Source organism: Anas acuta, chromosome 8 (genome assembly GCF_963932015.1).
Source record: "Anas acuta chromosome 8, bAnaAcu1.1, whole genome shotgun sequence".
NCBI classification, from domain to species: Eukaryota; Metazoa; Chordata; class Aves; order Anseriformes; family Anatidae; genus Anas; species Anas acuta.
In genome coordinates, this window is record NC_088986.1 from 30,610,437 (window position 1) to 30,636,065 (window position 25,629).

General features: G+C 40.2%; 1 protein-coding gene across 3 annotated transcripts; it reads left to right on the top strand.

Moving 5' to 3' along the window:
* The first annotated feature begins 64 nt into the window (after positions 1 to 64).
* On the top strand, positions 65 to 25,629 carry ALG14 (ALG14 UDP-N-acetylglucosaminyltransferase subunit). 3 transcript variants are annotated; one of them, XM_068691291.1, is made up of 4 exons: positions 65 to 252; positions 743 to 894; positions 5,452 to 5,574; positions 24,643 to 25,629. In XM_068691291.1, the coding sequence occupies exons 1-4, from the start codon at positions 108 to 110 to the stop codon at positions 24,802 to 24,804; spliced, it is 582 nt and encodes a 193-aa protein (XP_068547392.1). In that variant the 5' UTR covers positions 65 to 107; the 3' UTR covers positions 24,805 to 25,629. The 3 variants fall into 3 exon arrangements, with proteins under 3 accessions (XP_068547392.1, XP_068547393.1, XP_068547391.1); XM_068691292.1 differs by lacking the exon at positions 24,643 to 25,629 and adding an exon at positions 19,444 to 19,699; XM_068691290.1 differs by lacking the exon at positions 24,643 to 25,629 and adding an exon at positions 19,709 to 20,095 and having other exon boundaries at positions 68 to 252.

Genomic DNA, 25,629 nt, shown 5'->3' on the forward strand with positions numbered 1-25,629 from the left:
CTCTCCCGGCCGTTGGGGGCCGTGCCGGGGCCCGCGCGCCCGCCCAGCGCGGAGTTTTGAGCCGCGCCGGCTGCCGTAGGCCGGGAGGCGCCGCCCGCCGCCGCGCCATGGAGCCGCCGCTTCCCCCGCTGAGCGGCGCCGCCGCCGTCCTGCTGCTCCTCCCCCTCCTGCTCGTCCCCGTGGCGCTCCTGGCGAGGAGGCGGCGCGGGCGGCGGGCGCCTCCCCTCAGCCTGCTGGTGGTGGCCGGCTCCGGTGAGTAGGGGTCGGCGCGCGGCGCGGGGCCCGCGGCGGGCAGCGGGAACTACAGCTCCCGGCATGCAGCGCGCGGCGAGTGCGAGGGTGGGGCCCCCCGGGGCGCCGCGGTGCGTGCCGGGAGTTGTAGTCGCGGCGGAGCCGTGCCCCGGGCGCCTGAGGCGCTGACTGGCGAGGGAGCAACGGCAGCGCGGGGCTGCCTGGCGCCAGGGTCGGCTTCGGTCCCGTCAAATCCGGGGTGCGCGTTAAAAATAAATAAGCGAAAAGCTTTCCCGGGTGGAATTTCCTGCTGCGAGGCTGCTCCAGCCCCAGGCGGGCAGCGTGCCCGCCCCCAGCTCACCGCGATGCGCGCAGCCCCGGCTCTGGAAGCCAAACTGACCAAACACCAGCACCGCGCCCTCCGCTGCAGCCCGCTGCCAGCTCGGCGCCCCGATAATAATAATAATAATAATATTTCATATACTAACAGCAGTTTATTTTGTTTTTACAGGAGGGCACACAACAGAAATCCTGAGGTTACTTAGTTGTTTGTCAGAGTCATACTCGCCTAGACATTACATTTTTGCAGACTCAGATAAGATGAGTGAAGCTAAAATACGTTCTTTTGAACAAAAAAGGGCTGAAAGGTTCTCCAATTCCCAGGTAACTTGTTAAATATGCTCTTGTAAGATAAATTGATCTCAACGTGACATTCTAATTCAAGGCAATTTAGAAGTGATTCTTTAAAAGGTTATTTTTAAGATCAGCTTGTGCTTTTGATTTTCTAGCTATTGATAATCACTTTCACTAAAGTTCAGCTGAAGTGCCATTCTGTACATACTGGATTTTATGTTGCTAAAGGTGAGCTAAATAAATTAAATTGATTGATGTTGTACTAGAGACCCTGAAAATGCAAAAAAACAGACCCTTAAAAATAGCAAATGCCATTGTCGCTTCCAATTTTCACTCCTACCTTCCTTACTTTCTTTTTAAATGTATTATCTAAGATAAAAGTATTATCTAAGGTTTTATCTAAGAAAGCCTTGATTAAAATTGTATTTCTTTTGTGTTTCTAGACTGTTTTACTTTGTTTTTAAAACTGAGCATTAGTTACACAAGTGCTTAAAAGTATTTAATGCATCTTAATGGCAGTAGTTTCCTGATTGATGACCTGAGCAAACACTGAATTCCTAAAAATAATGAAAAATCATGAAAATATTCTGAATATCTTTTTATCAAATGTTTGCTTGCTTTGAGCCAGTTGACTGTATCATTAACAGACCAGCAGTATGACTCTCTGCTGATGTAAAGTACAATCTGATGTCCAGCAGAATTAGTAGAAAGACTACGTTTTTATTTAGAAAATGGAAGAAGTACAATGGAAGTTAATGTTTCCATTACAAAAATCTTATTCCTTTTGAGCAAGCTGCACATGTCATAAATAACTTATTTATGTGGCATTGATTTCTAATGGTGCACTTACAGTATTTCTGTTGTTTTCAGCAACACTGATAGGACTGAAAACTAGAACTCAGTACTAGTGATTTTCAGAACAGACTCTTTCCTTGTAAAGCAACTGCTGCTAAGGTGAGCAACAAGCTCACTCAGGAATGAAGTTTATAAGTTTGTCTATTCCACTTTCAACTCTAAAGGTGAAGGTTCCTTGCATTCCACAGATGGCTGTATCGAGTGGGGATGGCTTCATTTAAAATTCAGTGTGGCTGTCCCTTCTCTTGTTGTGTACCATGGATGAGTTTAGTTAAGTGGCAGGAGGTATTTCATAATTCAGAGAAATCTTGTTTGGTAAGTGGCCATTTTCATCAAGAGCCATATTCATTTATCCGAAAAATGTCCAACCCTAAGTTATTAAGTTTATTAAAAAATACATACTTCAATTATTAAAAAATAATGTATTTTTCACTAGTTCACTTAGCTAAGCAACTTCCCTTTCCTACCCCCAGCCAACTGCTAACACATCATGTAGTTATATTTTCCTTGAGCACTGAAAGCCAGAGGAACGTACTTGGCTGCAGCTGAGTTTGCTGTCTGGATAACAGATGCTCGCTTTACTTTGGCCATTCTTTTTCCAGTGAGCAAAAATATTCAGAGTGAAATAGAAGATACATTTTGGAAAGTGAAGGTCACGTGCCTATAGCATGTATTTGCCAACTTTCAGAGTATGCTTTCAACTAATGTGTGCTTTGGCACTGAGGGTGCTAGAGTACATACCCGTTTAAAAATCACATGTTAGTGGCTTCTTGCAGCTTTGAATAAACGAAGGGGAAAACTCTGAAAGCTTCAATCCACAATCACTCCCTTCCTCTTCTCATCAAGGAAGTATATTTTACCAGAACTAAAGACTGGACAGAAGACAGATTCGAATAATGATCTAAGAGAAAATCAATGTACTTCTGTAGCAAATTACCATGTAAAAGCCACAAATATAACCAATTTTTCTTTCTGATACGTGGTTTAGCCCAGATCTAAAAGCAGCAGTATTCAGGCAGAAGGAAAAGAAGCTAAAAGCAACATCTTGCTAACAAGAAACGAAACGCTGCGCACCTACCCACTAAGTCTTCTGGAAAATAAAATCCAAAGAGCCTCCTAAGAGAAGTCCCTGGTCCTGCTATCACTTTATTATCTCTGGCTCCCAACCTGTAACCACAGTAATTCTACTTGGTTGCCCCCACAGCTGATAGCCAGGTTATCTTCTGCACTCAGCACAGAGAACCTGCTTCAGCTCCTGCTGACTTAGTCTAGCAGTAGAAAGACAATTTACATATGTTGACTGAACAACACACATTCTTCAAGGGATCTTGTACCCTATTCACCATGGGTAAGAGGACAAGCCAGATTAATTTGCCTTTACATAATGCTTATTTGACCACATTCTTTTCCATTATGTTTCATGAAAGTTATCATGCTAGGAAATCCTGTTCATCAGCATGAAAAAGGACTACATAAACCTAGTTTCTGTGGAAAAATTGCAGTATATTCAGCTGAGGATATTTTAACAATTCACAGCAATAACAGTTTTCCATGATGCATGCATGCAACTTTTCCCTGCATGCTTGCAAAACTGTGCTATTAAATAGGTAAGGACTACATCGCTGGTTTTAAAACTGCAGTACCCTGTCAACATCATTGAATTGCCAGTTTGGAACATTTGTCTTCAAATAATGAAAAGGTTTCTGATTCTGCTACAGCAGTAAGAAAAATAAATGCAACAGTATGAGACCACAGAACTTAGGGAAGAGTTTTTTGTTTCTAATATCAGACATATTATGCAGTTTTCCAACAAAAGATTCAGGAGGTGCCTTTGTCCAGAATACTAGCAGTACTCCATTAGATGAGACACTGGAGAAACACCTGGCAGTGGCTTTTAAACAAACAGAATCCTATTTTGTTCCCCAGCTAAATATTCAAGAGTCGATTGATGCATGGGCTGAAGTTCTAATATGCAATACAGATGTCAGTGCACAAAGTTTCAAGCATGTATTGTGAAGAATATAGATAAAACCAGTCTGATCTTTACTCCAATTCTACAACTAAATTTCTACTTCTATCCCATTTAGGGTCCCTGCCAAATTTTGGTGATTTTTTTTTTTTTATGATGGAGAAAATTACATACAGTTCTTTGGCAAGAACTTTATTATTTAATACCATCCTTGCAGTGAAGGGAACATCCAAATGCTTCTACTAAAACTTGATCTGCCTAAAACTACCTTGTCAATACATATTTCTTACAGGACGGCATACTGTGAAAGAGTCTAAACTTCACTTAACAGCATTTCTTTTTATCACCTGATCTCTTACAAAGCTTTAAGAAATAGTGATAACCAGAATCCTGTTAAATGGGGAACAGGGGGCACGTTTGTTTTTCCATATTTTGTTATCACACTAATACAGTTACAACACCTTCAAATAAAATATAAAACAGCCCGTTTGTAACATCTGTTAATGCCTTCCAGTATTACAACAATTAAAGAAGCTTATTGCAATGAAACGAGATAATTTCAGTCAAGAAAATTAACTTAATATTCTGCATTTGTAAGGGTTCTTTCTTTATTTTCTTTCCACTTCACATAAAAAAGACCTGAGTTATAGCTATTCAAGACAGATTTGTAGTTTGTATTTAATGTGCAACTATTGGTAACATCACGCTTTCCTAGTCACAAATCAGCAGGACTAAATTGTATCAGTCAGATATGGTGTAATTGAAGTAAATGGGGAAGTTTTCAATATGTGTAATGATATTTAGAGTCCCTCACTCCTAACGTTAGTGATCTGGTGTCCCATGTGAAGTTAGTGACCGCTGTCCAGATCTAAACAATATGTCAGCATCACTGGGCAGTACAGTGTACTTAATGTATTTGTTTTTCGTCTCAACAATGACAAATTGAATGGGCATCAGGACTACCCTCAGCTGTAGCAATAATTCTTAGGTGCAGTTCCTCTATGTCAAAGACATCGGGGGAGAGTGCACGAAGCCTGAATACCGTTGGCTGCATACAGTGTTCTGAGACAAACAGAAAACATCCGTATTTTGTTAATTCGATACCTTTTACACACATTGGATGATCTCTAATTTTGCCTAAGTAAAAAACAATGAATAGTATTTCTTAAACTTAATATTAGTTTATGTTCTTTCCTGTTTTAAAATGCAAATATTTTGCATTTTGAGTATGTCTTGCATATTCTTCTGAATATTCGAGTACTCACTTAAAGGAGAGTGATATTTACTATTACATTTTTAATAGCATGCACTGGACATTAATTGGGAAATGTTGTTACATTTTCTGCAATGTAAATCCACGATGAGTTTAAGCAGGAAATAAAAAGGAATCACCTTGTTTGGACTAGTTTATGAAACCTAGAAATGTGTCCCGGTGACCACTAGGAGGGGCACTAAGTTAACACACAGCAGACGAAGTTGCTCCAGCTGAGTTGTTTTTAAATTTAGGAATGTTTTAAAGTAACATAGGAAACGATTTTAAAAATAGATATATAGTTCTAGTATTTTGTTTAACCTCATTCCAAAGAGTGCTAAGCATGATAGTGAATAAGGCATCTAAGAAAGGATTTCATACCCAAATATTTCCAACCTAGATTTAAAAATAAAAAAAAAATGTTGGCACAGATAGGTCTAATAACTCTATAGAAGGAACAACAACATTCTTAGAAAAAATAACAATTCAGCTTTATCATGCTCTCTTACAGTTCACCCTTGATCGCATTCCCAGAAGCCGCGAGGTTAGACAATCTTGGATCTCTTCCGTGGTAACAACCCTGTACTCCATACTTTATTCCTTTCCTTTGACCTACAAACTGAAACCAGATTTGGTAGGTAAATTTTTAAGTATTGAGAATTTGCTAATCTTCACTGTAGAAGCATTTGGAATATGGAGACATTGCAGACTGTATCACGTGTGTGCTTAGTTCTACAGTTCACAGGACATACGTTTTTGAACATTAAAAGCTGAAAGAGATATTGTAGCAATACACCAAGAAACAGAATGGTTTCACGCAAGTGAATTAGTCCAGCAAAACTAGTATCCTTTCTCAAAGTTTTCAGGTAACATTAGGGAGCGAATGCCAGTAGAGCTACCACAAACAGGTTTGCAGGTTCTTGATAATATCTCTTCAGGATTGCGACAGCACAAACTATGCCTGAAAGCCCGGTTATCCTTTTGGCTGGTCTTGCTCCAGAAATGGTATGACCAGTCTGGAACAGACAGGTTCAGACCAGCAGAAATGTATACAAATTCAGTTCTCGTGCTTACTTGGCAAAGGCCACCTGGTTAGTCAATACCAGGGGATCTACCAACCAAGCTGGACCTGCCCAATCAAACCTGTTACATACTGTAGAAGGGGATAAAGTCTAGCTTTTCAGCTAGATACATAGGTATTTAGTCTATTTGGAGACTAACAATTGTCTGATGACAAAAAGTATCCCTGCCAAAACATCAACTAGAGCCTCTCACTTCTGGTAGCTTTTTCTAGCTGTTCACAAAACCGCAATCCCATGCTAATTACAACATACATTTTAAAACATTCTACACACTTTATCGAGTCAGAAGCATTCAGGTTTGTCAGGTTACAGAAATAAACAAAATAGTAAGACATATCTGATCGATAAAGATTTTTGTTAATGCAGGACTCAGAAGGTAGTGCATTGGACTCCATGGTTTGAGTCCTACCATTCTTCAAGAAAAAAATTGATAAAATCTGACCTTTTGCTAGAGTTGTCATATTAAGGTATCAGATATCCAAACTTGGGATTTAAAAGACATTTTAGCAGAATTTCATGTTATTATTATTACTTTTAATATTTAAATGAGACCTGTATAAACTTGTGCAGTTGCAAGTTATTTTTCATAATTTAGTAACGATGTATATATACCCACAGAGGATGTTTGTAAACTGACTTTTTTAACTCTCGCTGTGAACTGTGTGGCTCGTTCCAAAGAGGCTCAAATATAATTGTGTTATTTTGAACATTGAGAGAAGCTGCTGTGAATTGTATGATCTCATGGGCTTCAGTAGTACTTTTCAGTTCCTATTAGATCAAAAGGTATTTGCTTGCTGAAGTTTTCAGAACAGTTTAATGTGCAGAACGATAAACAGTTTCTTTTCAGTCCTTTTTTTTTCAAGCTTGTAAAGTTGGGATGGAGGAGGGGATACTTTTCTTTCTACAGTGATTTTCATTTGGGGGGGGAAATATTAATGGGTAATTTACATGAAGCAGATACCTTACAGAAAAGGTATCAGATATTTAGGAATCACCTTGCTACACCACTGGTTTCATTTAATGTATATATATTTTTAAACTAAATATTGCAAAAGAAACTGACTGCAAATCCCACTGCGTAGATTAATATATTACACAAAGTGTCAATAGGACACATCCTAGGAGAAGAGCAGGAAGTTACTAATTCCATGGTTCCTCTGTTTACAAGAGAAATTTAAAGTGACAGTGGGATTTACATGTAGAATTACCAGAAACACGGTTGGAGTTGATAAGATGTCTAAAGCTTAATGCTTTTGAAAAACACTTGTCCTCATAAAATTAGGAATACATTTTAGCAAGGCCTGTAAGACCTTTGCAGAGTTTAAGGGAAACACTAGTTCAGAATTCCATCCAAAGATTCCTTATCCATGATTAGAAAAGGGCTTGAGGGGAGGGAGTTCCCAAATGTTTTTTGCCAGATACTATCACTGGCCACAACAGCAGCAGGTACTGCCACCGGCAGGAATATTTCTGGCTTTATGCCAAATCTTATACCACTTCAAAGCAGCTTTGCATACTACACTACTAGTTGTGTATATATGTATCTCATAGCTTAGGAATTCTTCAAAACACAGTAAGTCAGAGAGCTGTAAAGGTTTTAAAGCACTTATCAAAGTAAAGCGATATGGGGATTAAAATGTGTCGCATTGCCCGTGAAAAGATCCTGTGTGATACATGAAGCAACTGGTAATATTTAATTGCCTTTAGAGGAAAATGTTCTCAGGGAATTGCAACTCGCCCTATTCTTGGCAGAACATAAATGATCAGTAGTTTAAGGACCCAGAAAGGGTGGAACAAGTGCTGGAGTTTACAGGATTAATCTATAACTTTTGGCATGGAAACGGACACCCGAATATAGAAGCAAGCACACTATTACATCATGCTGAGAGTTTCATATTTTTGAACAGTAGAGCTTAAGGGCAGAGTACAGTTTCAGTCTAGGCAATTGTTTTTGTTGAACTGCAAGAAGGAAAGACACATTTGAATTGCTTCTAAGTCATTTATACACACATGTGATCCCCAAATCTTTACACTTACTTTTAGGCTTGTCACAAACTTGTTGTTTGAAGGAATACTAGCTCTATCCTTTGAAGTCTTTTCCAGACACCCAAAAGCTAGAGAAAAGCAGATTTGTTGTAGTTTCAGTTTAAGGAATACGGGACAAGAGAAGTAGTGCAAAGGGAGACAGAAACCATTAGGTGCACAAAGGCAAGTTTGGAGCAGATAGGCTTAGGCTGGCATACCTAGCAAAACTATTGAGCCAAAATAGCTATGAGGGGGAAAGCAACAAACCTGGCAGCACAGGAGTTAATTTATATGTACTTATTTACATGAGCACTGTGTCCCCTTTGCATCTCACACGGATCTTCTGGCAAAGCTTCTTAGTTTACTTTACATGAGAAAGCAGTTTCATCTAACCCTTCTTCAAGACAGTGAGTTCAGAAAGAACTGAACAACTTCCAGGAGACCTTTACAGTCTTGCAGGACTTGACCCACACTCAAAATGGGCCCCCAGAGGGTTTAAGAAATGTAAAAGTTAGTTGAGTTGTTCAGTTTGAGATCATATTCAAGAGGCCCATTTCTGAGTTATGAGCATCTGCACTCTGCAAAGTTAAATCCCTTTAGAGGTATTAAACCAAGTAACAGAATTAAGACGTCAGAAGTGATGATTGTCTTGTGTTCTTATAGCCAAATACAGAATTCTAGAAATATAGGTACCAAAATGTTTTGCAGGCACATCTATGCTGGGTAGTTTTTACAACATGTCAACCCTATTTGGGCTTCCTATGCCGAGACCTAAAATTCTAGGAAAGCAAGGCTCGTGCCAGCATGCTCTGTCTACATCTTCCTTCTCCCCCCGCCTCCAAAAAAAAAAAGTTTAACACCATCAGCTGCAGCCAGATTTAATATGCACTTATAGCCTCAAAGACTGCAAAATCCTACCATGAAAACAGGCAGCTGGTCAGAGAAAAGAGATTTTTATTGCCTTCATTGAGAGAAAAGTTGAGAAGAAACTTAAACCCAAAATAAGGTGTTAGAAGATCTGCTATCTAGGGAAAGATGCAAATCCTTCTTAGACAGATACAGAAAAATAGATGAGCCACACAGAGATTTTCCCAAAGATAGGGAAAAGTTATTGAATCTTTTATAGACTATTTGTTATCCAAAGAGGCATAATGCTAGAGCCTTTCTACAACATGCTTACAGTCAGTAGCTACAAGTTCAGAGGATCCTAGTCCTCAGTTTTCTTGCTCCTCATGGAGCTGTTGTCTTTGTAGTCCCTGGGCCAATCTGCCAACCCTGAAACCAGGTCTTCAGGTGATCTAGCCCTTTGGCTGGATCACAATTACTCCAGGCATTCTGGCATACCACAAAGTCAAGCTGAAAACAAAGGATACACACGCACCACACAATAGAAAAGCATACAGAGATTGCATCCAGCCCTCATTTTCAGCCACAGATGGGATGTGTAATTGGGTCAGTGCTGGACTCTCCTTCAAAGCTCCGCAGCTCCAGTCATTGCTGCATCGCGCATCCTAAACTCTGGGGACACTCCTCAGCAGTGTCTGAGGCTTCAGTGCTCTACAGAGCCTGAGATAAGCAGATGTTTTCAGGCCACTGCTGCTTGGAAAAGCCGGGGTTAAATCAGGCAAAGAAGGCAGTCCTTCCACTTTCGAGCCTCCTTCCCGTGGGAAGTCTCCAGTAAGAAGTTTACATTTGCACAGCAAGTACAACAAGCCGTGCTGCCTCCCTCCCCACCAGCTGTCAGCTGAACAGGACTCTCCTTTGCAAACTTTTATAGAAGCCCGAAATCTGCACAGCTGATTATGCTCCTAGCAGCCTACCAATTCTCGTATGATTCATCTCAGGCCTGCACATCCCATTACACACGCTGGTCCCCAGGCTGCTTCAATTCACTGCAGCAAGCTTCTGGAGTTGTTACAGAAGTATTTGCAGCAAACTATATGAAAGGAAATCATTATTTCATTTAGCTAAGATTTTCCATTCTTTGTACCCTGCCTAAAATGTCTGAAGTTCATAGCACTTATGATAAATGGCTGTGATGAATAATAAGCTATTGTCCCGTATATCACGGTTCTTATTAGAACTTGGTGGAAAACTACAAAATCTGGGTGGTGACATTTTTTCCTCTATTCACTTCATAACAAGTGAACTTTGTATAATACAGTATTAAGACTAGCTGGTTCTTTTTTTTTTGTTTACTGAATCCTTCTCCCCTGCTTATAATTCTTTTGGATCAAATTGATTTTACAATGTCTGATCAACTGTTGTTCTTCTAAGATCAAAACAGTCAAAACAGATGAGTGAGAACATCAGGTTAAGACCAGTGATTTAAGTTGTATAGTCTAAAAAGAAAACAAAGTGAAGACATCCAAATTTGTGTCGTAACTTACTAGTGTTAATGAAAATGAGTCACATTTGCCCCTCCTCTACTTTGTATTGTGTGTGCTGCGCACAGCTACCCTGCAGCCACTGTGTCGAATTACCCTCTGCTGAGCAGAGATAAACATCTCAAGCCGTTCAGGTTAGCTGCTTTACAGCTAGCTTGGTAGCTGTGTCTTCTGCTACCACCAGTCAGCCATGCCTGTAGATAGCATATTTCAGAAGGAGGATCGCAATAGCAGTAAAGATTAACAGAGATCTTAGCTTAGATTTAAGTCCAATTTAAACTAAAGGCTGATCAGTCTTAACTCATTAGCTCTGTCATGAACCTAATGCAGATCCTGGTCATGCTACTTCCACGTACATCATACAGCCCTGTTTCAAGCGAGCAGTCTTGCCAAACCTGACAGCTGAACCAGGCCCTGCCACCCAGCACAGACTGCTCACACCTCTAGGTTTTGTGTTGTGCAGAAGTTTCAGGCAGGTATTTGATGCAGATTCTTGTTATAGCAACTACAGTTAGTGTAGTACTACAAAATATAAATTGTAGCTAACCTGAAGTACCTATTCAAAGTTCTACTTAAATGAATGCTTGAGTAATGAGAGACACGTTGAGATTTGCAATTAAAGGCTCATTTCAGGTCACTGTTAGTATGTATGATTTAATTTAATCTTTGGGTTTCATTTCTCCTTTCCTTCCAAGTAAAAGCAGGCTATTATAATAAGCATTACTTTTTGACATAGAAGATGAGATGCTCTCTTACAGTTAAACAGGCTCTAGAAGGTTTGATAGTATTTCTTGTGTCTCTCTGACCAAGCCCATTGCCAGGCTGACACTCAGGCAAGGTGACAGTAAGTGCAATAACAGCTTGCTGAAAGACATCCAGCACCTAGTGTTTGTAGCTGCAGGTGTGGTTTGGTAACTGCCATTCCATGTGTTTGGCACAGGCCCTTTGCTGAATTGCATTTTGACCAACTTTTTCATCTAGTCAAATTTCTTGACAAAGTCAAATTTCTTTTACTTCCCACAAATTTAGAAGTAGCAGCAATAAAGAACAGGCTGTTGGTACTCCATGGTAATGTAGGTAGGTATTTATTCTCCAGCCTGCGTCTGCCGTGGTGATCTTGTTCTTTTTTAAGCAACTTTTTATCCATCTCCCAGTTTCTAACACAACTCACTCATGCCACTATTTCCTCACACAGACATCTGGCAGAGATGATGATGCTTGGCTGGTCTCATTGGCAGTCTGGGTGTTAATTTAAAGCTTTAATAACCAGCACCAACCTTCCAACAGACTTGAGAATTAGTACAACTTTCTTGCCTGTCCTTCATCATTGTTTTTGGCTGATTGGTTCTGTGATTCTCATTTTATGTTTGGTAGCTAGGCTGGAGAGAATGCTGTGCTCACATCCCCTTCTGCTTCCATGTATCTGCAGCATCATGTATGGGGATGGAAACTGTCACTCCAAAGAAGACCTTTTCTTTCCAGTCACAGACCTGCCACCTTTTGCCTGATTACAGGGGCAGTTAAGTAGGGTAACTAAGGTTAGTTTAACCCAAAAAAGTCAAACTTGCACATTTCTGCATGCATCCAAATCTAGATTTTCAAACTTACCTTCCTATGCTGTTGCCTAACTCATGAGACTTTTCATGACCCCAGTTATCCTTCCTTTCAACATGTAAGCCCTTAGGCATACTCAGAAACAGACCTGAGCTGTTTATGGCTTGACAGCATCAAGTAGCCACATTCCTGAACTCTGCTGAGGTCCAGAAACTGGGAGTCTCTCTACTACTGCTTTGCACATGCAGACATGCATGGCACGTCAGTGCTGCTCCTTGCCTTGTCTCTTACCTCTGAGGCCAGTTGGCTAGTAACTCAGGGCCAGGCAACTAAGTGCCTAGAAGGCAGAAGTGACAATGCTTGTTGCTGTTACGATTAAATCCGGTTGTATCTGGTCCCTAGGATTTTGTGGAACTAGGGTTTTTCACCTCTAGAAAAACTCACCAGGTAGGATTTTTGTCTCCCTCTCTCCAGCTTTTTTTTTTTTTAAGTGAGAGATGGGAAAATGAGGGGTTGGATGATGCTTCCTAGTACATTTTTATTCTTTAATGAAAATAATACTCCTGTCGAAAGCAGAAAAATGCAGTGCACATTAGGAAGCCAACTGCACAGTTTTCTAATTTAAGTCATTGCTCTCCCACATCTCTCTACCAGTCTGGCGTTCACAGTTCTTACTTACCCTTGTTGGGTAATCTGCCTTAGAACCACACAAGTCTCTGCTTGTTTTGAAGAGCACCTTACCCACTGTGGGTATTGTGTGATAATAACAATGGAACTGTAGCAATAAAATGCCCAGGAGTGGACTCAAATGTTTCATGGCAATTCTACAACTGGTGACTAGCTTGAACACAAGCTCCTGCTACAGAACACTGGAACTTCTGTTTTGTACTCATGGTCATTCCGGGGCTTGGAGAGTAGAAGATAAAAGGGTATCTAGGAATGATTCAATTCTACCGTAATTACCTGATTTACATCAGACTACATAGCTAGATGTTTCGTCCTAGCCTGCAGGAAATAGTGTGAAGTTTTAGCTGCTTTCACACAAGTTTTAGAGGGAAATGAACTGGGTGAGATCTTAATTTTTCAAAAGGAATTGGCCAATAGGTAGTTTAGTGGCCTTTATATTGTTCAACCTGACTTTCTTCTTCCTCCCCACCAATAACAGGGAATTGTTGGAGGAGGATCCTGCTTATTTTAAACCTTGAAAAATACCAAAAATATTAAGGCAGTTCTCTTTCTTCCTCCTTATTACCAAATGGCAATAATGTATTTCCTAGAATTCCTGATTTCTGTCATAACTGCAGTACCTCCACGTACACCAACAATTCACCTTTTGAAGCCTTTTAGATTTAGTTGCTATGAAAAAAGTCACAAATTTTCTGTGTTTGCCATCAATGCAAATGCATGCTAATAAAAGCAATACTCGTCATACCTGGAGATCTTCACTGAGAAGGATATACAGGAATCTTGATGCATCCCCTCTGAGCAGTAAATTACTGTTTTCCTGGTGTTAAAGTAGAAAATATTGATATGAGAAAAAGTAAGTACCAGGTCCCAAATCCCATGCTGAGATCACAGCAGAGTCATTAATACAGCCTGGGTTTCTTGGCTTTCCATACTTGCATCTTGATTATGAGCTCATAATGTAAATAAATTTACAATTCAAGTTTGAGATATTTGTTCATCAATACTTTTTTGTTTGTTTAATTTTTCATTAGAAGAACCTCCCACCTCCCATATTGAGAGAGCTGGTACCACAACTACAGGGCTGTAATGTTCACAGTTGTGTTTCTCACAGACTGCAGGTGCTGCTTAGGATCCCCTGAGCTGAAGCAGGTCCCTGAGAAGCTTGGGAAAAGACATGGTAATAGCTGAGACCAAGAAGCCCATTACACCTACCTTTGTAGCCACTCAGTACTTTTTTGGTTTAAAAAAAAAATGTTCAACTGAATGCTTCACTTTACAATGCACTAATGTGAAAGTTTCATAGAGTAAGATAATATTAAAAACAAGCAAGTGGAGATGAGCTCATGAGATGCTGTAACTTGCATGGTGGAATACAAATGAATTCATTGCAGATTCTCTCTTACTTCTCATGCCACAGAAAGAAATAACACCCCCAGCAAAATACCCACAAAACACACAAATTCATTATTGGACCAAAATCACAAAAGGCAATAAACTCCTGAAACATTAAAAACCCTAGCTCTTAAGAAAAGCAGAAGTCCAAAACCAGCCCACATGTAAAAATGAGTATGTTATTACGTTTTTTCTCTTAATTGTCCTCTCCATGACCAAGGACTTCTGCAGAGCTTTCACTAAATCTAGCTGTTTGTTTTCCCTGTCACCGTAACCATTCTCAGTTCCATTTCCCTTGTTTCTGAAAGATCTTCAGGTTATTCAGTGCTCAGCTTTGTGGTTTCAGGAGTGAGGTTCCTTTGTATCAAGACAGTGCGTTCTGCTCCCTCTTAGTTTCTTGTTTACGTGTCATTGAATTGTGTTTGTTTACTGTTATTTTGACTGCTTCTGTGCAAGGCTTACTTTTTTTGTCTGCCCTTTTTTCTAGAGTTCTCTAAAGCTATTTTTGTAAGGTTTCATACATTATAACTTGCTAAGGCATTTCTTTTTTGTTGTTGTTATGCAAGTCCAGCCACCAAGAGCAGCACATTTGGGTCTGTCATTTTTAAATGCCCTCTCCTTTTCCTTTGCCTTCCTTAAAATATCAGAAACAGCTATTCAGATTTCCTTGGCCTTCCTGACAAGCCTCAGAGATATCTTGTGGGCTTTCATAAGCCGAACAGTTCCTTTTTTGTTCCCAAATGTTAATTAGCCATTGAAATGAAGTATTTATCAACAAAAGCTGAGTTTTAGCAGTTCAGCAGAAATATGAAGAAAATAAGATTTATAAGCAAGCATTTTAGGCTAGGAAGCAGAAAATACCTAATCGCTTCTTTTTTTTTTTTTAAAGCATTGTTTACTGGCATAGATAAACGAAGTTCACACAATTAACCCAGTTTGGGTCAAACCCAATTTTGTATCATCCTGTTTTCCTCTACCTCTTTTAGCAGTTCTCTGCCTCCACCAGCCTCTCCCTTACTCACGTCCTTGGCTGTTTAGCCCCATGGGGAAGGGGCATTACCAGGGAGGCACAAGCAGCGCCCTGACCCCATGCCAGGAGCTAGCAGCAGGGCCGCTGAGCTGTGTGGTGCTCAGCTCAGGTGTGTGCATCACCACACAGCCAGCATTTCCACACTATGAGCTGCCCAGCCCCAGGCTTTGAGGAGTTGCTCTACTCTTGTCCAGGTGGTAAAGGCCAATCTCTGTGGCAATCATTGCAAACAGCAGGTGTTAACAGTTTCTTATGCAAATCAAGTCTCACAATTTTTAATTATTTTTTTTTTTAATTTTTTGTTTACTTTCTGACTAGGTTTAGAGGGACTGATGTTGCCCTCACTTGATTATTGTATTTTAGAAATCAGTACTCAAATACTTGTTCATTAAAGATTTACAGCAAATATGTGCTTACATATTTATAGGAAAATCTACAAGTTTTCTGCTTTTCTCACTTTTTGTTCTAACCAGTGGCTTGACATTTAGTCCCAGTGAATCTGCGAGCTCTGGTTTCAGTGTTTGAGCTGGTAAATGTCACTCTGCTACAGTGCTGCATTCACCAACTCTGAAGCAGTTTTTATCAGCAATGGTGCCATGTGCCAGAGTTCCCTGTGTGCCAGACTGCTGGCTTAGCTTGTTTTCTTTCAACAGCTGTAGGAAATATCTGAAACACAAAGGCAGGAACTATTCCATTTTTATGGGAAAGTGATTGTTATGAAATTAGATTTGTAGAATCACTAAGCACAAATGTTTTATACTGATGCTTTGCTTTCAAACCTCCATCAATAAGCAGATTGATTGGTTTACTTTTTAAAAGACAGCTTCTGTTGACTTGCTAGAGGATTTCGGTATGTAGGATTGAGCTTACAGGCCTCGCTGTGAAGACAGGCAGCTAGTTTTAAGAGTTCTCTGGAAATTTCTTTGCATTAAAGCTGAACACAAATGGTGTAAAGAGCCCTGCTGTGCTGGCTTCTGGAATGCTCCCTTACAGCTTGCTGGCAACAAAGCGAGATGGACCAGTGACCAAGAAAGTCCGTGGGCAGCTGCAGCAGAGGTCACGAAGGCAACAACACAAAAATTGTCTTTGACACTTTTTTTTCGCCCTTTCTGCTGCTTCTTTGAGGAAGGCTGAAGCAAATAAACCAGAAATCATCAGAAAAATATCTCATGCAAGGCAAATATGCTACAAGCAGCCTTGTAGCTAAAGTAAATAGACATTGGGAAACACTTACCCTAAATAGCCTGATCGACCTTGTAGAGGCCCTAGTCCTTTCTTGCCCAATAGATGGCTGCGCCTGCTGCATGGGGCACTAATAATTCCCACAAGATTCCCCAACAGATTCTGCTGGGGGGGAAAAACAAAAGCCTTGATCTTTGCAAGATGGAAGACATCACTCATTCTCCAAAAGTTACTTAGGGACAGTGTTTTGAAATTCCCTAGAAGGAGAGCTGATCTTCTCTTACAAGCTCTGGGAAGGCTGCAGACCATGCAGCTCCTTTCCATCTTCACGAAAGGTTTGCTGGCTGGGAAGAAGCGAATGGCCGCATTTCTAGCTGACAGGTCTGCACCAGGTCCTCGTCCTTAGAGCATGCGTTCTCCTTTCCTCAGAAGTTTCCGTTGTGTCTCTTGATGAGTGTCTGGTGTTGCATTCCACGCAGCGGGAGCACTGCTGTCTCTTCCCGGTGACAGCAGGAGAGGGAGTAAGTAGGGCTGGTCAGACAAGATTTTTGTAGGGGAATTGCCCTAATAGTTCCAGGTATGACATGTCTCCTCACACGTCCTGAAGGTTAACTGAAGGTTAATTTTTAATTATCAGAAAGGTTGATTAATAGTTCTGACTTGAAGATCACAACCCCAAATTCAGATAGGGATCTATTTGCCTGTTGGGTTCAGTAAGTTCATACCAGAGTCTTTTTCAGGGCAGAATTCCTAAAACAGAGGATTTTAGAATATGAACATCTATAGCCAGAGTATCTAATGGCCGTTTTGAATACAGAGATCCTGTGGAGTCACATCTGCTGTCTCTAGTTTGAAGGGGTATGTGTGAAAGGGCATGTGTTATGATCAGATAATTTTTTTAGAGATGCTTATTCCATAATTTTCCTGATCCTTTTTCCCCATGCAAGGAGTTTTCCATGAATCCAAGAGCATCTAAGAAGCAGATCACAAGTTATAAACAGCCAGTAGAAGGTATAAATTGAATGTGTCATATCTGAATCTGTATATAGTAAAGATGTTTTATTAGGATTTTATTTTTGATTATTGCTTTTCTGGCTTGTAGCTCAGCAAAGTAGTAACACCAACTCAGTGTGGCCTTTAGGTCTATGTATATATTCACAAACAGATCAATTTAATATTATTTCAGAGCACAAAGATGAGGAAGGAGAGGATGGGTGGAGACATCTCAGAGGGCTAGCAGAGTGCAGAGAAACACTGAAATGGAAGACAATGAGGAAGGGACAAGGGAGGGGATGGGACTCGAATGAAACAGAAAAAGATCCTGGAGAGCAATGAAGACAAGACAGGCAGTACTTGTACTCCAGGTAGCTCTACTCAAGGAAAGGATAAGTAGAGTTTCTATTTAGCAGCAGCACACATTTTTATCTGTCTGGTTAAAGTGGAATTTTGAAGCTGAAAGCAGTAGTCTGAATATTCAACTCACGAGAAAAACAGTAAATAATTGGACTGTTTTGGTGCTTCTTATATGTTTGTCTGAAACACAGCAGGTTCTGCAGCAGATTTCCTGGTTGATTTTTTTTGTGTGTGTGTGTGTGTGTTGTTTTTTTTTTTCCCTGAAAACTCAGAAAAACACTCCAGGTTGATTCATACACCTATGTTTAGACTACAGTAACAAATGCTATTACTAAATAGATACACATGGTTGTGTATCTATTTAGGTGTCAGGAGCCATATACCAATAGCAGGATCATCACCAGTGCAAATTAATCAAGCTTGTCAGGAAATAGGGCAAAACGCATGGTTTAGTTAACAGGTATGGAGGTTTCTTTGAAATGCTAAAAGGCCAAGTGTGGTTGGTTTACATCCTTGTTTGCCAAGCCAAATATATAAAAAAATGGATTTTCATTCTCATCAGATTGTACAGTAGGTTTTTAAGCCCCAACATGGATTTACTTGAAAGCAAGTTCTACAGGAGGTTTGAAACCGGAGAATATGACTGCTTTCAGAAACATCATATGCAAAGTGGATGTGTTCAGCCTGATCACTTCTTTGCTATGTAATTGTTAACAAAAGAATTACGCTCTTGCAGTTTTCTTATACAAGTATTTCGAGACACGAACAGTATACGGTATGTTGGTTCAAAGGATCTGCCAGAAAACACCAGCAAGTTTTGGATAAATTAAGATAAACAGTAAAATCAGAATAACTTTACATACAATATCAAGATCTGTGGATTCTGATAAGACAGTATTACATTACGATCTTCACATCCCCAAACTAGATTTCTGGGTCCATTTTAGAGGCACAGGACAATATATGTGAGCAGGTCAGTAACATCAAAAGTGTCTACTTTTAACCGAGGCAAGGTGCTGTCATCCAGCTTATCAGTGGGATCTCACCATGAAGCAGGGAAGGAAGCATTCTGAAATGTTTGTTACAGCCCTGAAACAGAAACTTTTTTTTTCTCCACCCCACCAATATAATGTTTTTCACAAGCTGTTGAACTTGAAACAAAAATGTAAGTTCATAGGATACAGGACCACAATTTTGTAAAAGAACTCTTTATTTCCACATAACCCCCAGCTGTGCAGAAAAGGGCTGATTACATGGTAGCAGTTAAATTTAGTAAGAAATTCCTTGCCCGAAACCAATTTTGATACTCAGGTAGTACGCCTGATACCTACCCTGCTTTAAAGCTTTTAGTTTTAAGCAAGCTGTTTGTCAGTTTATCAGTGTCTAAGTTTGAAAGACCACTTTCTTTTGCTGTTAACATTTACATGTGAATTTGAGACTCTCTACTACAAGTATGCAACACATACATAGAAATAAGCCTACCTAAGGAAGGCATTTTGCTAAATACTAGTGTTTACTAAAATAAAAAAAGATCTCTGGTCATGCAGATCAGCTAGTAGGTTTTGATGAAAGTCCTAATTCATCAGCACATTTTTGCTGAACTCGCAAGTGTTTTGCTGACTTAAGCCAAAGTTCAAGAGGTTTATAACTGAATCCAAGGTTTAGTAATCCTAATTAAACTTCTTTGGCCTTATTATGCTTAATCTGTGCATAAATCTCATGAGTGATACAACACAAAGCTGTGATTGAGAATGGAAGCTGTTTTAGTTATAAATCCAAGAGCCCGGGAGTTCTTTCTGCTTCCTTCTTAGGCAGACTGTACCATTTCAGAGCTCTTCTTCCCCTTGAAGAATGAAGCGATGATCTCCTTTGGCAGCTACTTTGAAATAATGTCTTGGGTTTCCCACCCCATATTTTATTTTACATATTCAATTGCCTCTTCTGTTTAAAATATCTTTGTAATCTTTTTTTTGTGTGTGTGTGTAACATTTAATGTTACTAGAATATGTGCATTTTTAATTCTTTACTATATGAAAAAAACTCACGGTTTACTTCTATCAAATGTTTCTCTTTTAGATACTGTGCAATGGACCAGGAACATGTGTTCCTGTCTGTATATCTGCTCTTCTTCTTGGGCTTCTAGGAATAAAAAGAGCAATCATTGTGTATGTAGAAAGCATCTGCCGCGTGGAAACTTTATCCCTGTCTGGAAAGATTCTTTACTACTTTTCAGATTACTTCATTGTTCAGTGGCCTGCTCTAAAGGAAAAATATCCCAAGTCAGTCTATCTTGGTCGAATAGTGTAACAAGAGAAGACAGGCTTCACCTAAAATAAACTCTGAAAATTCCTCACTGAAGAAATTCATTCATGTAACAATTTATTTTCAAGGATTCCTGTTAGAAAAAGAATCGACCATTACTGGAAAAGCAGACAATAATAAAGATCTCTCTACATTAAAGTACATTTTTGTGTAGTTGTATTTATTGGCATCATATAGGTCTGTTCACCAATACCCATAATGGCCTGAAGTCTATGCCATCTGTTTTCATCTAGTTTTCCTGCTATGTGAATAGCAATTTTTGTCCACAAATAAATATGGGAATTTGTATGAATTGTAACATTTCCTGTAAGGAAACTTTGTGTAGTTTTCTAAATTGTAAGAAACAAAGTCTTGTTCTAGCACAACAGACTTTATTTCCTGTATGCTAGCAGTGAAGTCCCTTGTGAATCCTTAGAGTATAAAAGAAACAGTTATATTAAGTTGGCTTCATGACAGTTTGTACTCTGCAGTCTTCCAAACCCCCCAAAGCATTAAAGCAGTATCATTTTTCCTCTGGGCTTGTCAACGCCGTCCTTATAGTCTGTAGTACATGTTTTGAAATTTTTTGTTCAGTTCTTAAGATAAATAAAAAGGTGACAAGTGTCATGCACAGGCACAGTATTTATAGACACAAGTAGTACTTCCTTCAAAGCTCACATGCTTACCCTCATCAGGGTTACATCACAGAGAGCAAACTGTCAGTCGGAAGAATTGAACTGGTTCATGCTTTAATATATAGAGGGGGAAAAAAAGCCTTACTATGTGTTGTAGGGGAAGGAACAGAGATTCCCTTCTCTTTTCCCAATACAGGGAGTGAGTTTCAGTATATCCTACCTTCTCATTTTGAGCACCTTACTTTCAGCATTATGATACACACTTCAGATTTTGTCGTGGGAAACAGTATGGAAACATAGGAACCACTTTTGAAATCTATTTTGTTGGAGCTAAGTATGTGAAGCCTACTTTAATATTTCACATTCATCTGGCAAAATGTAACTCTACACACTGTTCCACCTCCGAAGCAATATAAACACATCTGTCATCTGCGCGCACACAGAGCTATGTGTCTGGCTACAGAAACATATACAAAGAAAAAAGCTCAAAGAAAAGTAGAAATACTTTACAGACATTGTGGTGAAGCCAACAGCAGCTCCTCGTGCTGCCACGGAAGGAGACTCGCATTCTAAAGCCTTTTCCTCAGCGTCAGATGTCAAAAAAGCTGCAGCAGTTTTTCGGGTAGGGAACGGGGGATGGCATTCAGCTGAACACAAACCGTGGGTCCTGCTGTTAGGAAACAGGAGTTAGAAGAATATTTTGCTTTTTGTAAAACATTAGGTAGAAAATGACTGTCATGCTGCTGCGAGGCCCTGTGGGGAAACCAGCCGTTATAACCTGTCCAACAGGCTTAATAATCCTGAGCTGTGGGAGAGACACAATTAGAGTCCCTTGATGTGGTCACATGTGAGTTTGGAACAGACACTTTTTGTGGTTTTTACCCCAGATTGCGCCTGACATTAAAGAGCAGCTAATAGGTTAAGAATACGTGGGAAGGGATCTGTACAAAATATACTCGGGTCCTTGAAAATGGCCTGAGTAAAGCAGTTCTGATCTGCTCAACATCTTCTTTTTTTTTTTTTTTTTTTCCTCCCTCCAACTGGTGTGAGGACTATCTTATCAGGACTTTCTACATAGTTGCAGATAGTTCAGTAAATTGGAGATAGGCTGGACTTTATTATGGCTAATGGCACGTTATTTTAGATCGGTGCTCTCTGAGCTGAACCTTGCTTTTAGTTTTACAAGGAAACTGGAGTAGAGGGGAAGGAGGACAGAGGCAGCCTCTTCCTCCGCGCCTGGCTAGGGGCAGCAGCACAGGATCACACCCTGAGGCTCAGAGAAGCAGGAGAAGAGAAAGGCAATGAATGCTCCCATTCATGCACCGCATCCGTGCCTGAATCGCTTGCTGGCCCGGCAGCACGGCCACCTCCCAGGCCGCCCAGCACATAAACACAGGCAAGGCTCTGACAGCACGGAGTTCACGTGCTGCTTCTGTTCAGAGCAAAGCAGAACATATCCCATCCTTCACCCTGCTGTGGATTTATACCTTTGTGAAAGCATCTCTGGCTGCTCTGTTGCCCCTTCTGGCCCTGCCCAGGGCTGGATTTAGGGGTTTGGTGTGCTTTCAAATTACGGGTTCATAAACTTTACGAGTTTGGCTCTGAACACCAGAGAGTCCCAAGAATGTTCTTCCATCTATCACCTGCGTAGTAACCACTGCTGCTGAAGGAAATCACTTGCCTGTTTAGACTTGTAACCCCACATATAAGTGCTCTGAAAGTAGCAGTTGATTTCTTTTCAAGAGACTGCTCTGAAAAACCGAGCTGCTCCAGGTCTTCCGATGTGGAAGAGTTTCATCTTCAAGGTCTTGGGAAGACTTTTTCCCCTTTACTTCCCTCCCAACCTTTGGGAGCAAGGCCAAAAGAATCTCTGCCTGTGTTCGCCGAGAAGCGTGTGCTTCACGAAATTTCCCAGGTTGACCAAACTGAGTCGAAGCAAACTGGTTTTTAATCTGGATGATCAGTTTGGGTGTGAGCCCATAAGAGAGTGGGACAATACCCCACTTCCTTGTATTTGAAGCTGTTTTCCTTACTGCTTATTGGCTCAGGCATCAACTTGAGTTAAGGAAATTTACATTTCAGCAGTTTATAATCAGTCTTAGCAAGCGAAAACTTGGGTTAGACATGACAGCAGTGTGTAAAGTTAAGCAGCTAGAACTGCTTAGGAGAGCTCAGAAATGAAGGATCGCAGGCTGACTTTGACCAAAGCCTTCAGCAAGAGACTGCATTTGTAACCATACAGAGTACAGAAAGGAGTTCCCGGCTTAAACGCTGTTCAAAGAAGTTTTGTTATCAACCAGACTGACTTTTCCTTGAAAAGATTATCTCAAGTAACTGCTAGTTCTCTCCAAAAGCAGTGGAGCCGAAGTCAACTATCGTTTTATTATTGACTAGCTCTTATCTTTTGTTTGTAGTAGGTGGGTACAGCCAAACTGTCGTTGTTCTGAAGGAAAATTGCATTCTTCCTGCTCCCAGCAGTGAAACGCAAAAAAGTATCCTGACAATCTACTCCAAAGACTTAGAGCTCACTGACTAGATTCCTTCTGTTTAGCTTCTCGCGTTTTGCTGTGTCTCATTCTTTCCCTTAAATATTCCCTTAATATTTCCCTTAAATATTAACATTGAGGCAAACAAGTTTGTGTTGTATAAATTTCACTCCAATCCTCTGTCATGTATTACCTCTTCTTCTCCATGTCCAAAAGAGGAAAACAATATCTTATGGATTTAAAGAAAAATAAGGAATAAATATGTGTTGTTTTTTTTTTCAAAGAAAATAAATATTACTTTATTGAAATACCATCATCAAAACTGGCAAAGATTCAAAAGAGAAGAGAAGGCATCCAAAAATTCCTTCATTTAGTCCTAGCCTGGAAGCCAAATTTAAAATGAGTTTTAGTTATCAGATTATTTTATCAAGATATGCAATAGTTGACAAGCATTAAATATTCAGAGTTGTTTCACTTTTGACCTGGTTGTCTTCTAAGGGAAAACACATAGTGCATATACAATAAAAGCTGGTTAATTTTATTTAAAAGAAGGAAAGGAAAATAAACGAGGAGCGCCAGTTGGGCTGCAATAAAGTAATGATATGGGAAGAGAACTGACGCTTGATAAAAACAGCTTAAGAGATTATTTCTATGTTATGCCAGAAGAAATCTAAACAGGCTGATCTACTTTCAGCCAATAAAGCAGATAGCTTTTAACTTTCACACTAGCCATTTTAATAAGGTTATGCCGCTCTGTAGCGTGTTACAAACCATGAATGATTTCAGGGGACAAACAAATTTCTTGGACAGTAAGTCAAAATCACAAAGGTAACTTCTGAGGTGGTTCTCACACAGATCTATACACACCTGGTTTTAGTGCAAGAACACTGTCATAACAATGACAGCCAGGTAGTGCCTTGAAACAAAAGACTGACCTATGCAAACAGCACACAGACCAATTCAGAGATGTTTTACAAATCATGTTTATAAAGCCAAAGATACTCTTGCATCTGTGCAAGGGGCCACAGCGCATAAACGAACCTAGCTTAGTCCTGTGAGACCATCTTTTCCTTCTTTCAGCCCCAAGTAAGCTTAACAGCATGCCTTAGCCATCATGGTATCACAGACTACATCCACGAAGCAACCTTTTTTTCTTGGGACAATAGAGAAATAGGTCGCTTCCGTGGAGGAGTGCCTGAGGCAGCCAGCCGCAGGGGCACACAGAGCTCTGCTTGCTTCAGCACCAACTGGCACAACCCAGTTAACAGCTGTTTGCCCCACACTTAAGTCCTTTGCAAATAGCAGAAACACCTTGTACCATCAACGTCTCTCTTTAAAGACTGCGTGTCCTCCATCTTCACGACGGAAATGAAGGCTACAGACCTGTGCTAGATACCGTAATGGTAGCGCAAACACATTATCTGCACAGCACTTCCCCCTCAAATTCCCCCTCAAATCATCTGTGTACGCTGTCTTTCCCTGTATTGATCGCATCTGAAACCAGCAGTCAGCTTAGGGGGATAGGGCGTCACAGCAGCGTGCAGATACAAGCTGCTGATCTGACACAGCTTTCCTCTCTGCTTTAAAGGAACTTCTGCTCTCACCAACGGCAGCACTGGGAACCAGCACAAATGCACAAGGACTGCAAGGCCAGCGCTCTCACGTCACTTCTGCCACTTCAGTGCTGTACTTTGTTAAAGCCTGGCAGACTACTATTCGGTCACACATTTCAAAAACACTGAAGCTTTAAAAAGTCACCATTTTCCTTTGCTTTACAATGTATTATGCAAATTAGAAACATAAAATAGCCAATGTTAGATAAAAATGTAAGGTATTATATCAAGGATAAGCAATAATGTTTTCTTCATGAATATTTTCTACAATTGAATGCAGTACTGCTCTCAGGGCAGAGCAGTAAAGTATTTGCTGTTAGTCTGGACATAGGTAAAGTCTTTCCTTTCAGTCAAAGAAAGGGACATCACCAGCTGCGATGTAAGCAAGAGCTTTGATCATTGGAGTATGTATTAGATGTTTATCAGCACTAGGAATAGAACATACACCATTTAATCTGCATCTAGTTTCCTGAAATGAATCTGAATTTCAGGAAAGTAATTACAAGCTGGCTGTTGAATGTCGTGTTTAAGATATCCATTCCCTAGGACATTACTTTTTAATTATAGTTTCAGCAAGCTCAGTCTTCCATTCACTTAATAAAGCTGTGTGAAAGAAGGACAGCTTACACGGGATGAACAAAGATCGTTTCAGTGGAGCTTATTTGTCAGAGCATTGCACTGGGGAGTGTCTCTTGTGGGACAGAACAAGTTCTACAGCAGAAAGCAAGACCTTTCAATAAAACCTATTTTTAAACAAGACTGAGTTATATTGTTGTTTTAGACCTGACAGTTAAAAGTTAGAAGACCGCTAGGATGGTCACAGTGTCAGAGCACGAGCGAGTACCACATAGTCTTTGAAGAAGCTCCTTGGCTCATTCTGTTCTTTGATACTCGTGTTGTTGGCCCCTGCCAAGGCTGCGTGCACATTGCCCCAATAAATGATAGATACAACTGTTTGAATT